General features: G+C 30.8%; 1 protein-coding gene and 1 long non-coding RNA gene across 2 annotated transcripts; one reads left to right on the top strand and one right to left on the bottom strand.

Moving 5' to 3' along the window:
• Positions 1–90: 90 nt before the first annotated feature.
• LOC105120465 (uncharacterized) lies at positions 91–1,076 on the bottom strand. Its single transcript, XR_841336.1, has 2 exons — positions 479–1,076; positions 91–397 (listed from the first exon to the last, which is right to left on the bottom strand). It is a non-coding gene; the product is annotated as an uncharacterized LOC105120465 (long non-coding RNA).
• Positions 1,077–4,148: 3,072 nt separating this feature from the next.
• On the top strand, positions 4,149–5,609 carry LOC105120463 (uncharacterized protein At5g65660-like). The gene is made up of 2 exons (XM_011018662.1): positions 4,149–4,725; positions 5,074–5,609. The coding sequence occupies exons 1-2, from the start codon at positions 4,513–4,515 to the stop codon at positions 5,230–5,232; spliced, it is 372 nt and encodes a 123-aa protein (XP_011016964.1). The 5' UTR covers positions 4,149–4,512; the 3' UTR covers positions 5,233–5,609.
• The last annotated feature ends 8,517 nt before the right edge of the window (positions 5,610–14,126 follow it).

Raw genomic sequence — 14,126 nt, 5'->3', positions numbered from 1 at the left:
AAAGAGTGCTTACCTGATTTTTTTTGCGGACGTCTTGGAGGAAGAATCGGGAGGCGCTTGTGGCGGGTGAAGCCTCTGTCTTTGGCTTCCTTTTGTTCTCTCCGTTCCTGCTCCTCTAGTCACTTCTCCCTGTCTCTTTTCTATTTCGCTTTCTTCTTCCTCTTTTTTCTTTTTTTTTTGTTCTCTCTTCCTCCTCGGGATTCGTTGCGTCCTCTGCCTTTTATAGGCTTTTCGTGCGCAAAACTGATCCTTATCTTCCCCCGGACACTGATCTTCATGTGTACATAGAACTTGAGACTCCGTATCTTGGTTGGATTGGGACACCGACAGTCCTGCCATTGCTGGACTGTTGTTGGTGGTTTCCTCCGCGCCTCATTAGCTTGTTCACGCACGCTTGCTACAAGAGATGTTTAATTAAAATTCAATGTAACAGTGCCAAGTGAATTGAATTGAGAGCGGGGGAAGAAAGAAGACTTACCTGTGGGACGTTCTGGACGAAGACGCTGCGGACTTTTTCTGGGATTCTGAAATTCCCTCCTCTCTTCTTCTGCCCTGTCGTCTTTCTTTTCTGTTCTTTTTATTTGCTGTGTTTTCCGCTTTGTCCCCTTCTCTCTCTGCTGGTTTTTTTCGTGTTCTCTCCCCTCTCTGTATCTTCTCTGTGTTTTCTCCTCTCGTTCGTCCCTCAGTTTTTTTTTTCTTTTCCGCTCTCTCTGTCCTCTGGTTTCTGGTCTCCTGTTCTCGTGTTTGTTCCTTCTCTTTCGTCTCTCTCTTCTGGTTCTTTAATTTTTTCTCTCTCCATGTTCGTGGCCCTTCCTCTGGCTTTTATAATGCCAGAGGATGCCATGCGGTCGCCTCCAGATAATGAGGCGACCTTGTAGGACTTTTTCTGCAGGAGTAATGGCTGGGGACGCATCGTGGAGGCGAGCTGGCAGGCGAGGCGACCGTTTTCCTAGCCTGATGAGTCGAAGTAGATGAATAGTGTTCTTTGAAAATGGGCCGTTTCGTTCCTTAACTGATATGGCGAATTTCAATTGGCCCCTGAATTTCTGATGATTTGCAATTGGACTCTTATTCATGGAAAACCTACTTTTTTTAAGTTTGTCCTGGATGAATTGTAATTATACCCTTGTATTATAAGCGTTATTTACAAAAAAAAAAAAAAAAATTTGTTTCTGATTTACTCAATTCAGTTTTTAGTTAATTCTTTATCTTTATATTTTTTAATAATTACTCCTGGAAAAGTCAACTAAACTATCTATATTATGATCTGTTATTCATTTTGATTTTTAAACTTTAATTTCATGTAAATTTGTCCTATATCAACCTCTAACTTTGGTTTTTTTTAATTAAGCTTCTAATTTTATTAATTAAATAAATTATAAGTTTAATTAAATTCTCAAGCTTATCAAGTTTTCAATTAAGCTTCTAATTTTATTAATTAAAAATTTAAAGTTTAATTATATTTAATTAATTTCTTAAACTTATCAACTTTTTTTAATTTTCTAATCAATGACTCATGTTTATAAGTCAATTCTTATTAGTTCTTAAACTTTCAATTTTTATTCTCTTTAACCAATACTCAATTTTTTTTTTATTCATTTATTTTTTTGTTAATTTTTTTAAAAAAATTAGAAATTAGGTTAGGACACATCACAATCGTATTTTTCTCTTACTTTAGCATATTAAAAGGGGAGGCTATAAATCCACCAAATTACATAATTAAGCATTAAATCCATAAGTTGTTCAAGTGTCAATAAAGCGCATGAAATAGATGATGTATGAAATGGTTGCACCAGAAGATGAAACACAGCCTAGAAACTGGTTGGGTCACTCCAAGCGGATTCCTTTCCCTCCTCATCACTCTCTAAATTAATTGCAGCTCTGACACCATCACCTAGTGGAAAGTCTCTCACGGCATGCTTTTGATGGGCACAAAACATTTATGCTTGCAGATCCTAGTTCTGCTCTCGTTGCCTGTAAGAGCATAGGAATATTTTATGAATGGTTCCACAACAGTACAAGCAAGGGGAAAATGGGATGTCTATACGATGTAGCAGTTGCTTTTGAATCGCACCCAAACAGTTGGATGTCTAGTCAAACCCAATCATTTGGTAGTGGTGAAAATTTATATGGTGTTTTAAAAATAATTAGTAATATTGTATTAGATATTTTTTAAATTAATTTAAAAAATATACATAAAAAAAGAGAAAAAATAAAATCCATGACCCATTATTTTTTTATCCTATTTGAATGTATTCTTTTAAAAAATAGATATAGTAAATAATTAATAAGATATCATAATTATTACTAGAAAGCCTTAAAGTTTCTCACTAATTATTTCTTTTTTTATGCACTCATTGTTAAATTTGGGAAACCATTGGAGAGTTTATAGATGTACGTTTAAAAAATGCAAATGTGAACAATCGTGCTATAAACTGTGGGTTTGTCTTTAGTTTGTCATCGAGCAATATCTGTGTCAAAAAGTGTTCGGAGTACATGGCGTCGTACCAGTAGAAGATCCAAACCAACTGCTGTCCACTGGATCTTTCCACCGGCTATATTTTTAATCCATGTTAGGTTATTAATCATAGCACTTCCCACTTTGAGTTGAAAGTGGAATCAGCAGCGCTAGTTGATGCATATACGATGCTGGAATTGACTAAGACCTAATATCTGCAAAAGAATATTGATATTCAAAGGATCAGTTATTGAACAAGATTAGGAATTATGATCATCATGAATCTTTTGAGATAAAAAGCACAAAGCAAACTGCACTATCTCCTATCCGAAATCAACCAGTGGCGGACCATTAATGCTCGTAAAGATGATCCAAGAGTAAGAAATTATGTTTGCGAGATTAATTCCACCTAGATGTTTCTGTGGACTCGTGGCTATATCAAGCCAGAAGGTTAAAATTTAACGACGAGAACTCAACATCGCTGCCTGTGCCTTGCTATTCCTCGGGGAAGATCATGCTTCTGTACGAGGTAATCTTACCACTCCTGTAGTAATAACACATGACTCAAGAGATGGCTGCAAGATTCAGTCCCATGGGAGAGCTTTATAATCATATTTATATATTAAAAAAGCAATTCAATTTAAAAATTTAAATTATTAAATAAAATATTAAGATATAATTTATATTATTTTTTAATAAATATATTTAAGTGAAAAAAATTATATAAACTCATATTTTTTATATTATTTTTTAATAAATATATTTAAATGAAAAAAATTATATAAACTCATATTTATTTTTTTATTAAATAAATAAAAATAGTAAAATTTAAATTTGTAATGATTAACTAACCCAATTTTGAATTTTAAAATATTAAATATAATTTTAAAATATAATTTATATTATTTTTTAATATTATAATTCATATTATTATTTCATGACAAGACAAGGGCAGAAAAGAAACAGTAGCCCAACCCCAGGTTCACAGAAGTCACAGCATATCAGGAGTACTTGAAGAATTTTGTAACACCTAGCCTTGTAGCTGGTAGATGGTGGTAGGGCATGTAAAAGTACAGTGCGGTTAGGTCACAAACTGTTTTACACGTAAGCAAAAGGGTGGCAGAGGAAAATTGATTGATTGGGTGTGTGCCACCCAGATCCATTTGTGGCCATGAACCCGTACATTCTACCGCCCCTTCTGGTGATGTGAAACGAGCGGCAGTGTTTCTTATTTTTCTAATGTTTTCCATTCACGCAGCCTCCTCAAACTTTAACTCAAATTTCAAACCTGAAAGCGAAGGACACCAAGCACATGGCATCTGGGTCTGAATTCCTTATGAATACGTAACTCTGTCCAATCAATTAAGCAACCCAGCTCTGTAAGATTATATTGATCCATTGCCTGAAATGCATCGATTGGAAGTTTTTTTCAAGGTTGTCTTTTTCGTTTTAACAGTGTTTAAATATAATAAAGGTTGTTTTTAAAACACTTTTAAAAAATTTAATCGAACACTGAAAAAAGTAAAATTTTCTAAAAACAAGGTGGAATGGACTGCCAAAAGAGATTAAAAGGCTTAAAAGTATTACCTTGATTTCTCCTATAAAGCTAAATATTTTATAAATGAGATATATACATAGTTCTCTTGATTTCTCATATAAAGCTTTTTTTCTTGTTTTTGTAAACGACATATCTACAGATGGGCTGGGACGATATTTCAATCCTCATCCCTCTCTTCCGCTGCCGCTGCCGCTGCTGCTCCTGCCAATTAGACAGATTAACACTCTGCACTTAGCAAGCGGTCCCGCGCCTCTCTTTCTTTCTTGAAATTTCCGTGTAAAGAAGCGATAAATAGAGACAACAACTTGGAAGAGCCAAGCAATGTAGGACCCTCCACTTCCGTACCGAAGGCTGTACCACAATGTACCCCAACCCACTAGATGAACAGCTCAGATCTCAATAAATTGGCACCACCAACCTCATTGCCCCTATTGTTATGCGCTTCTAGTTCTCTCGCATGAGAAGATAAAAAAGAGAGGTCTAGCTAAAATCATCAATGGAGGAGGGAGATACAGATCGACCATCACTAGGGTTCCCGGTAGGTTTAGTTCTTCTATTGTTTATGTTGTTTATCATGAGTGGCTTGTTCAGTTGCTGCCTCCACTGGGAAAAGGTACTTTCCCTGCTTGGAGTTTCAAGCGAGGACAATCATTCCCGCATCGAAGAAGATGTAGAACATGTGCCCCAGAAATCTTCACCCCCTCATGTGGTATATCTCTCTTTCTCTCTCGCATCTCGATGTCTTTTTCTTGAATTAATTTTTGATATTTAATTTCCTTGTGGAAGGAAAGAGATAGGAAAGAAAAGGAAGGGACAAGATTAAAAACTAAACAAGGGGAATTCTTGTACATGATCTTATCTTCCCATATATGTAAAGCATCTCAGGGGATCTAATAACATCACCTTTTTTTTTTGGGTTTTGATTAATTGATGAGAATATTATTTTTCGACGAGGAGAAAAGGAAATCTTAGGTTTCTTTTGATGATAATATGATCATATCGTTGCTTAATTTTGAAGTACTTAAGTGCTCGTGTATGTGTTTTAACATTCAAACAGGAGTTGAAGAAAAATCAAGGCCAGAGCCTTCCAGTTTTGATGCCAGGGGATCAAGTACCAAAGTTTATAGCAGTGGCATGTCCATGTGAGCCTCCGCGAACTGAGAAGATAACAGTTCAAATTCAGAAGCCACCTTCTTATCCAGTACCTTTATACTGATTAATGACTTCACAGTACTGCGCGATCATTTTGTGTGTGTGTATAATAGAGAGACTAGGATGTATCAATTAATTAGTTCAAATTTCTTATTTTTTGGCTATTCCTTTTACTTAATAAGGCACTAACAAGTGCCGACATATTTTCGAGATGGTTTTTGCTTTTGGATAGAAAAGAGTAAATTGGCAAATCAATGCTACAAAGGTTACAGAGATTCTGAATTTGAACAAGAGAACTCAAAAAAGATGAGACGTGCAGGTTGCCCAATGACGAATTAGCATAAATTAGGTGTTGGTTGGTAATTATAGTAAGATCATTTTCAATTATGATTAGCAAATTGCTAGTTGAATCAACGATAAAGAATGATCAAAATTTCTGGACTTTTTTTATGCTTCAAGTTCTCTTTTCAGTGATGCTTTTGGGAGATGGTAAAGCTCTTAGTTTTTTGAGGAAGAGTAAAATTGAATCAAGCAAGCGTGAGAATAGTATCTTGGCACCTTTATTTTACGAGCTAAAAGCAGCATCATTCATATTTCGAGCAAAATCCAAGCTTTCCTCCACATTCTGTGTGCTGACAGATCCTTCAGTTTGCACTCTGGTTTCTTAAACTTGTGCACGGGCCTGGCTTTAACGAGCAATGGGAATCCAGAGGACATAGAAGGCCCACGCATACCTAATCCCTTCCATCGTGCGCTCTAGATAATGGAACGTCTAAAGGACAGCATGTATTTAATTAATTGATCGACAACCATTTGTCAACCAATAAATATAAAAATAAAAGGTGTTGATACCTTTATTGGACTTGTCTTGATATGAGTTGGATACTTTTTTTCGACTCAGAAAATATTACTATAAATTCAAAGGTTAATATGTATAATAAAATAAAATAAAAAGTATATGTATTAATAAAAATGTATATCTTAAGTTAATTATTAACGTCGTAGAAAAATAAGACAATGTTAAAAATATTATAATGAAATACCATTATTTTTAGTTTTTATATGATAATTTTATAAAAAAATATAAAGAATAAAAAAGAAAAAATTATGAAAGGAACAAAAATAATGGTGCAAATATGTCTATAGAAATACGGTAAATATTCCACGTGTGAATAAAAAATAATAATTTTTTTCCAGAAAAAATGCTAAGAAAAAAATAAGAAAAATAATAATTTTTTTCCAGAAAAAATGTTAAGAAAAAAATAAGAGAAGCTAAAAAAAAACAATTACAAAATAATGGAAAGAAGAAAAAAAACTATGATAAATATACTGAGTATAAAATGATAAGTATGCCAAATGTAAAGAAAAAAAAAGAAAAAAAAATTGTATATTTGTTACACTGCTATGGTAAAATATGAAAAAATTATAAAATTATAATTTATACAAGAAAATAATGCTTTCTTTTAATATCTTTACTAGATTTTTGGCATGGGTTATGCTACAAGTCAGATCATGTTTTTTTAAATTTAAAAGAAATTTTAAAGATGTTAAGTAAAAAATTTGATGCACATTTAATGGAAACACTTTTAAAATATTTGGATAATGATATACAACATTTTAAAAAATTAAAAAAATAAAATATTAGTTTAATTCGATAAATCATGATTAATTTTATAATTTATATTACTAGAACGTGATAACTTTGTAAAACTCAAATTAAAATAAAATAGAAAGTCCAATTATAATCAATTAAATATTAAAAGCTCAAAAAATAAAAAAAAACATTCAATTAAAATAACAACCCAATAAAATTATATTTAAGTAAATAAAAATATAATGAAATATTTAAGTAATTAATTTAATTTGATTTAATTCGAACCAAGAATTTATTTTCAGGACAATTAAATTTATTAAAGAATGATAAATAAAAATATTCATGATAACCAGGTTATGTTCATAACTAGTAGAAAATCATATAAAAAATAATAAATCTTAATTTTTAAATATATCAAATATTGAAATATAAAAATTAAAAACATACCTATTTTTTAAAAAATAACAGAGCGAATCTCTCTCCCAAACCTGAAGTAATTTTTAAAATTGTCAAATTGCAGTCTTGGATTTAATAAAAAAAAAAAACTTAATTTAATATCAAAGTATAAAATAAAAAAATTCAAATTAAAAAATTAGCATAATCAACAAAACAATCACCTACTAAAACTTCAAATTCTCTGCAGGCTTGTTTCATGGTTGAGTTTAAATCGTGAAATAAAAAAAAAATCTATAGATCGCTACCTTTCTTACAAGTATAGCTCCTCGTAAGCTGTTTCCTCAAACTCTGCAAGCTTTAATTGAGTAAACGAAGAATACTTCATTCACAAAAAAATTTAAACTCGGAGTACATTCCAGGTTACATGGGAAAATAGGCAAAGCATCGCCAGAACTACGAACACATGAGCCGCAGTTCCCTTCTCGAAGTGCATGGCTGTGGGTCACATTGAATCCAGTACCAGGAGGCAGTTCTTTAGCCAGCCTTTTGGGATCTGCTCTGCAGCATCCATGAAAGTAACTGTCTCCAACATAAAAAAGATAAAAAGAGAGGGAGAGCGGATATTAATGAAAAATAAAAATCTTAAAAAAAAGGCTAGGTGGTGTCATGTCGAGTTGGCTGGCCCAGACAGCCTGATGTAAGAGGAAATCCAGGTGATTGGGCCTAGAAAGTTAGGAATCCATGATGTAAGAGTGAAAGATGCGTCGTTCTTTCATAAATAGAAAGGATGACATGTTGTCCACCGAGTCGACAACGTGTCATTTACTGGGATATCTTTCTATTTATTATAATATTTTTAGAGTTCAAGTGAGTGATGCCGCAAGCATGTTTTTAAATTCATGAAAAAATTAAAAATTAAAAATTAACCAGAAACTCTCTTTGTTGTTCGTTTATTTTAATTAAGTTTTAGTGGAAGTATGTTTTTTTTTTATCCGAAGTGTGGTTTTATAAATAAATAAAAATTATCATGAGTTGTAAAAAGATTTTAAACCGATAAAAAATATGAGTTGTAAAAAGATTTTAAACCGATAAATTTTATTTTAATTATTTTGATATGATTGTATGAAAAACAAAATGAAAGACTAATATTCTCATTGACTATTCATGTAATTTTTTTAAAAAAAAAAAACTTGTGAATTTTTAGTTTCATGTATATAATAATAATAAAAGGAAAATATTACTGTAAAGAACTAAACTTTTCTTTCAAAACATGGCATGATAAAATAATTTTTACAAATTGCAGTAATTATCGCCCATGTGTGCTGTTAAGATGGCCCAGGTGCAAGTCAATTTTAGAGCCCAGGCCTAAAAAATCTTATTTTGAAGATAGCCGACGATGCATGGTCTGTTTAGGCCGATAACCTGTCTACTAATGCAACTCTTTTTGATCATTGAAGATGGATGAAAAATTAAAATCTCAGTTTTTTTACCCCAAAAATTATAATTTTAACCTTTTTCCAATCAAACACATGAAAATAAATATTTTATGAACCTTCAAAACCTCATTTCAAATAACAAAACACAATTAATTTTTCATAAAAACTTAAGATCAAATCAAACAAATATTTGAAATACCAATCTATTTGTTTGACATCGGTAGAGTTAGAAATTCTCTTTATTGAATAATTGTATTACAAATGAATAAATGAATTTATAAACACTAAAATCATAATTAATATAGTTAAAATCTAATCACTCAAGAGTTTTTTCTATCATTTTTTTTAATGACTTTCTTTCTCTTTCCTCGACAACTAGAAATTGAAATGCAAAGTACATCAGATTTTATGATTGAAATATTAATGAAAGAAAAGGGTTATTTTTACTGTAACTTGCAAGTAAAATGAATGTTCAATGGAACAATGATTCAACGGTTTTACCCCTTCGTTAAAAAAACTTAACACTGTCAATAAAGAGTGTTTTAATATATTTATAAGATTCGTTAGTCATTACCAAATTAATTGAAAGGCAAACAAGTCTTTTTTTAATTTCAATTGCATAATGAAATGGCTAAAGCACTATTGGAATAAAAAAGTTAAACTAAAGCCAAAAAAATATTTTTATGTTCTGACAATGGTTTTCACATAATAATCATGTTAAATAATGGACAATTTATCATTTCAACAAGCTTATAAAATAATAAATACAGTAAAATAACTAAAATATTTATTTATTGTGTTATTAAAAATGTCTTTATGACGCACTTTACTTGTTGATGCAGAGCATGCATGTAGTAATTATCTAGTTTGTTGCTGAAAGATTTTTATTTTTTTTTCCTCTTAATATCTCTCAACTCCTTCAAAAATTATAGTTTAGTTCTATTTGTTGTTTGTATTTTAATTTCTAAACATTTTGTTGAATTTTGATCCTTATTATTTTGTATTTTTTAGTTCTTTTACTAAATTAATTTTTTTCAATTGCACTTTTCATTTAAATATAAAATTTATTTTATTTTTTAATTGTTATTTTTTAAATACTTTTCTATAATTTAAATTATTTTTTCAATGTTTTCCTTCCATGTTTAACTAATTAAAAATTAAACTTCAAGATTTTTTTCATGTTTAATAGGTTATGAATTGAGATACATAGTTTATTTTTAAAAAAAAAATTAAAAAAAATTTAATCCATCTATTATTATATTTTTTTATATAATTAAAATAAAATCAGTTTATTAAATCTAATTAGGTGGAATTCAAGCATGCATTTTTCTTCTTCTCTTTTAACAAGTTTACGGTAGCTAAACATATTTTTTTGTGTAAGAAAAACAATTCTACCCCGCAACGAGGATACACTCACCGAGGCCAGTTACGTTCTCATTATAAACTGAACACGCCCAAACTCAGATCGGAGCGGGGTTGAGCTAGAGCTCGTAGTCCATTTCCTGCCCAAAGGACGCAAATTCAGTTCGAACTATAAACGAAACAGAGTCTAGCATCTGCACTTGGCTTGCCCTGTAATTGTGTTCCTTCGGGTTTTGGGCAGGAAATGGACTATAAAGAAGTCTTGAAAATATGTTTCAGTTCAAGCATATCCACATCATGTTTTCTTTTCCTTTTTTTTTTTTTTTGGGGGCGTTTGTTTCACCAAGACCGAACCCTTCATTCGTTCGGTGGACGACCATTTTTTTTTTATTTTTTATTTTATTTATGTAAAGTGTCTAAGTCAATTTACACGCATCACGATTAATCCTTTCAGCCCATGAATAACATGCAAACCCAACCATTCTTACCCAAGCTTGTCGTGCAAAATGCGACAGTCAAACCAGTGGCATCAAAGGGATTGACTGGGAATTTTGGCATCTATCTCAGCCGTACAGAAACAGGCATCCAAAGCTGGTTCGACCACGAAGTCTTGCTGTATATATGCGGGAAGTTCGAGCAAAAGAGAGAACGTTCGTGATGGATGATGAACTGCCTTTCACAATATTCAATTTCAATGTTCAAATTGCAACCACCATGCGTTGAAACTCGCAAAAAGAAAACGTCTCCTGCTATAAAGTCCGTCAAAGTTGTGGTAGAACTACACAACAATACTAATAATTTACAACGTAGTTTTCAGTATGTCATAATTCACTCGTGTGCATGCTCGGATGATAGAGACCTCTACATAACTCCTCACTTGCTCGCTTTATCGTTTCTAGCCAGGCATGTCACATTCGACTCTACATTATTTTGGTCTATCCATCACATGCTTTGTTGTTAGGGTGTCAGGTTTTCATTGAAAAAACCAAGCTAAATTAAAGAAGAATTTATCAAGAAAGAAGCATTTAATGTGATAGCAATCTTGCCCTCCTCGGCAATCATGGCGAGACCGCACGTGAAGTTCCAGTATTTGACCGTTGACTCCATATATGGTCTTGAAAATTGAGGCCCGCAGGACTTGAAAAAAGGCCCAACATCGTGGTGGTCTCTCTCAAGTTTTAAAGGTCACCATGGCCCACTTTTGACTTGAAAATTGTAACCTGCTGAAATGCAAGTTCACTTGACCAGTACTTGATGCTACAGATGGGGTTCTTACCTTAAAATCCAAGAGGACTTACGTAATGGAGCACGAAGCAGTGACAGCATCCCGCACAATCTGTTTTCATGGAGGACATTTTAACATGATTTATAGAGTAACGCTAGCAATGGCAACGGTGGTAATTTCTAGTAATTTTCGGGTCATCGATTCAATCTCTATTCGTGTACTTACTCTTCATGAAATGAAATCCGAGCAGCAAATCATTATCAATGTCTATCATGAGTATGCTTGAATATTTAGCTCTAAAACAACATTATTGAAGGCCTTTTGATAAGGTAAAGTCGAGCAATAAAATATAAAGGCGAAGGCTTGCATCACTATTCACTACTCATGAAACGTTGCTTCTTCTTCTTTCCTCCTTTTTTTCGAACGCCATTGTTTGTTCAGCTCAAGCTCTTTGTAGTTTATAGCACATTCTTGAGCCCTTTTTAATTATGATCTCAGATCAAATCTGGACGAATGAGTGAATGGTTCCTTGTAATGGAAATCGAGGCCCAGAAGGTTTCAATGGGTGGCCCATATACATGCTTGCATATTATAATGGCGTTTGAGTGACGTGGGCAGAGGAGAGTGAAATGCGGTAGAAGAAGAAGATGATGATGATGATGATGATGCCAAATCAAACATGAACAAAGTGCTGCTCTTTGAATAATGCATGTATACATAGTTTAAGGGCAAAGCGTGCAAAGGTGGCTGCAGTTAATGATGGGTTTCTTAAAATCTCCCTCCTTCAATATATATATATATGCATGTACACACACACCAGCACTGCGGGTGAGCTTCTTCTCCTTTCATAATGAAAATCAACGCGCGTGTTCTACTATTTTCCATTCGCGTTCAGACATAATTATTACCTCTTCTAGATCTTGATTCAGCTCAATTCAGACGAGACCAGTTGTTTTTTTGGTTCACGTGATATAGCGATCAGTTTTTTAAATCGATTTTTATTTAAGTTCTGTTATAATAAAAATAAATATTTATAAGAAATGTAATAATTTTAGTTCCAAACTAATTGTTCGTGTCTATGTTACCACTTCCGCTGAAAAAATTTCGTGGCCTTGGAAAAATTTTTAGCTTTGTTTTTTAACAGGAATTTAAGGTTTTTTGAATTTTTTTATAAAAATATTTTTTATCAAATACTGCTGTATCTTTTATTTATTTTTGTTCGTCTCTTATTAAAAAATCATTAAAGCAGGTTTTTTTTTAAATAATATATTTATATATTGTGTGATTAAAACCTTAAAACATCATAAATATATTAATGAAAACATATTTCAAATTTATTTAAATATTTTATTAAAAAACTAAATTTCAATAAAAAATTCAAAAATATTTTATTATTTTCATATCAAATACATAATATTTAAAATTTTAAATAAAAATTTATAACAACATTCAAAAAAACATGTTAAAATTAAATAATAAGTGAATCTAAAAAAATCTTCTGAAGTGTTTTTTTTTAAAAAAACATTCATCAAAGAGAAAAGGTTGGCAAAGGGCAGGCCCCGCGCTCTTGACCCTGTTTTATTTTTCGTGCACCACTTATTTTCTTAAAAAAAATGACAGGTCACATTCTTGAAAATAAGAGGGCTCCGCTCTAACTCTCAAACTTGTGAGATCATGTTTCTCTCGCGTCTTAACAAACCAAGTTGCGCCTTGGATTTGTCATTAAATGATTTTAAAAAATATATTAAGATTTTTTATTGTTCTTGTAAATAGTAAAAACACCATAAAAGGCCCTAATTCCGTAAGTGTTGGAGGCCAATAAAAAATATATTTTATTATATGAATTGTTATTTTTTATTAATATTTTTAAAAAAATTAAAATCTACTTTTTACTTATAGCATTTAAAAAAATAAAAAAATCAAATACTATTTAAAATAAATATTCATAAAATTCTCAATTATCTGGATTAACTAGGGAAAAATGAATCTCTTTAATCAAAATTTTATTTTCTTGTTTATCTATTTCCTTTTATTTTGAGAAAAGAATGTTATCTAATGATAATTATTGTTTTTTAATACAAAAACTCATAATGATTAAAACAAGAAACAAGATTCAATAGAAAAAAATAATTATTATGAAAAAATATGTAAAATATTACAATAAAATAAAAATAAAAATAGATAATTTATTTTTAATTAAGGTTTATGGGCATTTTTTGTAATTCAAAAATTAATTGTTAATGTCATTATAAAAAATATGATAAAATTGGATGATATTTTAATTATTTTATTCACAATAAATTTTATTTTAAAAAATAATTAAATAACAATATAAAAATAGATAATTGTTTTCTCAATTCTTTTTTTTTATCAATTTTCTCTTTCATTTTTGGGATTAAAACATAAACAAAATGAATTTTAAAATTTAAACATGAAATCCTCAAATAATATGAAAAAATATATAAAGAAATTAAAGTTATATAGACGAGGCTGATATTTTTTATGCATTTTAAAAGTAAAAATAGAAATATTTTTTTAACGTTTTTTACAACAAATCAAAACTCCCTCTTATGAGATTAATAGAGAAAACATTCTTCATGAACTCGAAATATATTAAAACAATATCAATATATATAAACTAATGCAATCATCAAGTAAAAATATATATATTTTAGAAAATAGTTATAATTATTTTTTAAAATATTTTTAATATCAGTATATTAAAATAATTTAAAAATATTAATTATAAAAAAAATTACAGTTAAAAAAAAAAAGCAAGGTAGGATGAATAATGCCATGTACGATGTAAAAAGAGAAACGGCGGGTTGTGTTTTACTTATTCTCGTTTAGAACTTGAAGAAACTCTGTGTTAGTAACCTATCACTTTGTTTTCAATAAAAACGAGTTCCTATAAAATAAAAGGATAACGATGGTAATCATTTAGG

This window comes from Populus euphratica, unplaced genomic scaffold, assembly GCF_000495115.2.
Source record: "Populus euphratica unplaced genomic scaffold, PopEup_1.0 scaffold6.1, whole genome shotgun sequence".
In the NCBI taxonomy this organism is placed as follows: Eukaryota; Viridiplantae; Streptophyta; class Magnoliopsida; order Malpighiales; family Salicaceae; genus Populus; species Populus euphratica.
This window is presented reverse-complemented; position numbering and strand designations above follow the sequence as displayed.

Bases quoted from the DNA above. Each gene is read 5' to 3' on its own strand.
- LOC105120463 (XM_011018662.1), top strand. From the start codon at position 4,513: ATGGAGGAGGGAGATACAGATCGACCATCACTAGGGTTCCCGGTAGGT. The intron at 4,726-5,073 runs GTATATCTCTCT...ACATTCAAACAG, and splicing joins AATCTTCACCCCCTCATGTG to GAGTTGAAGAAAAATCAAGG.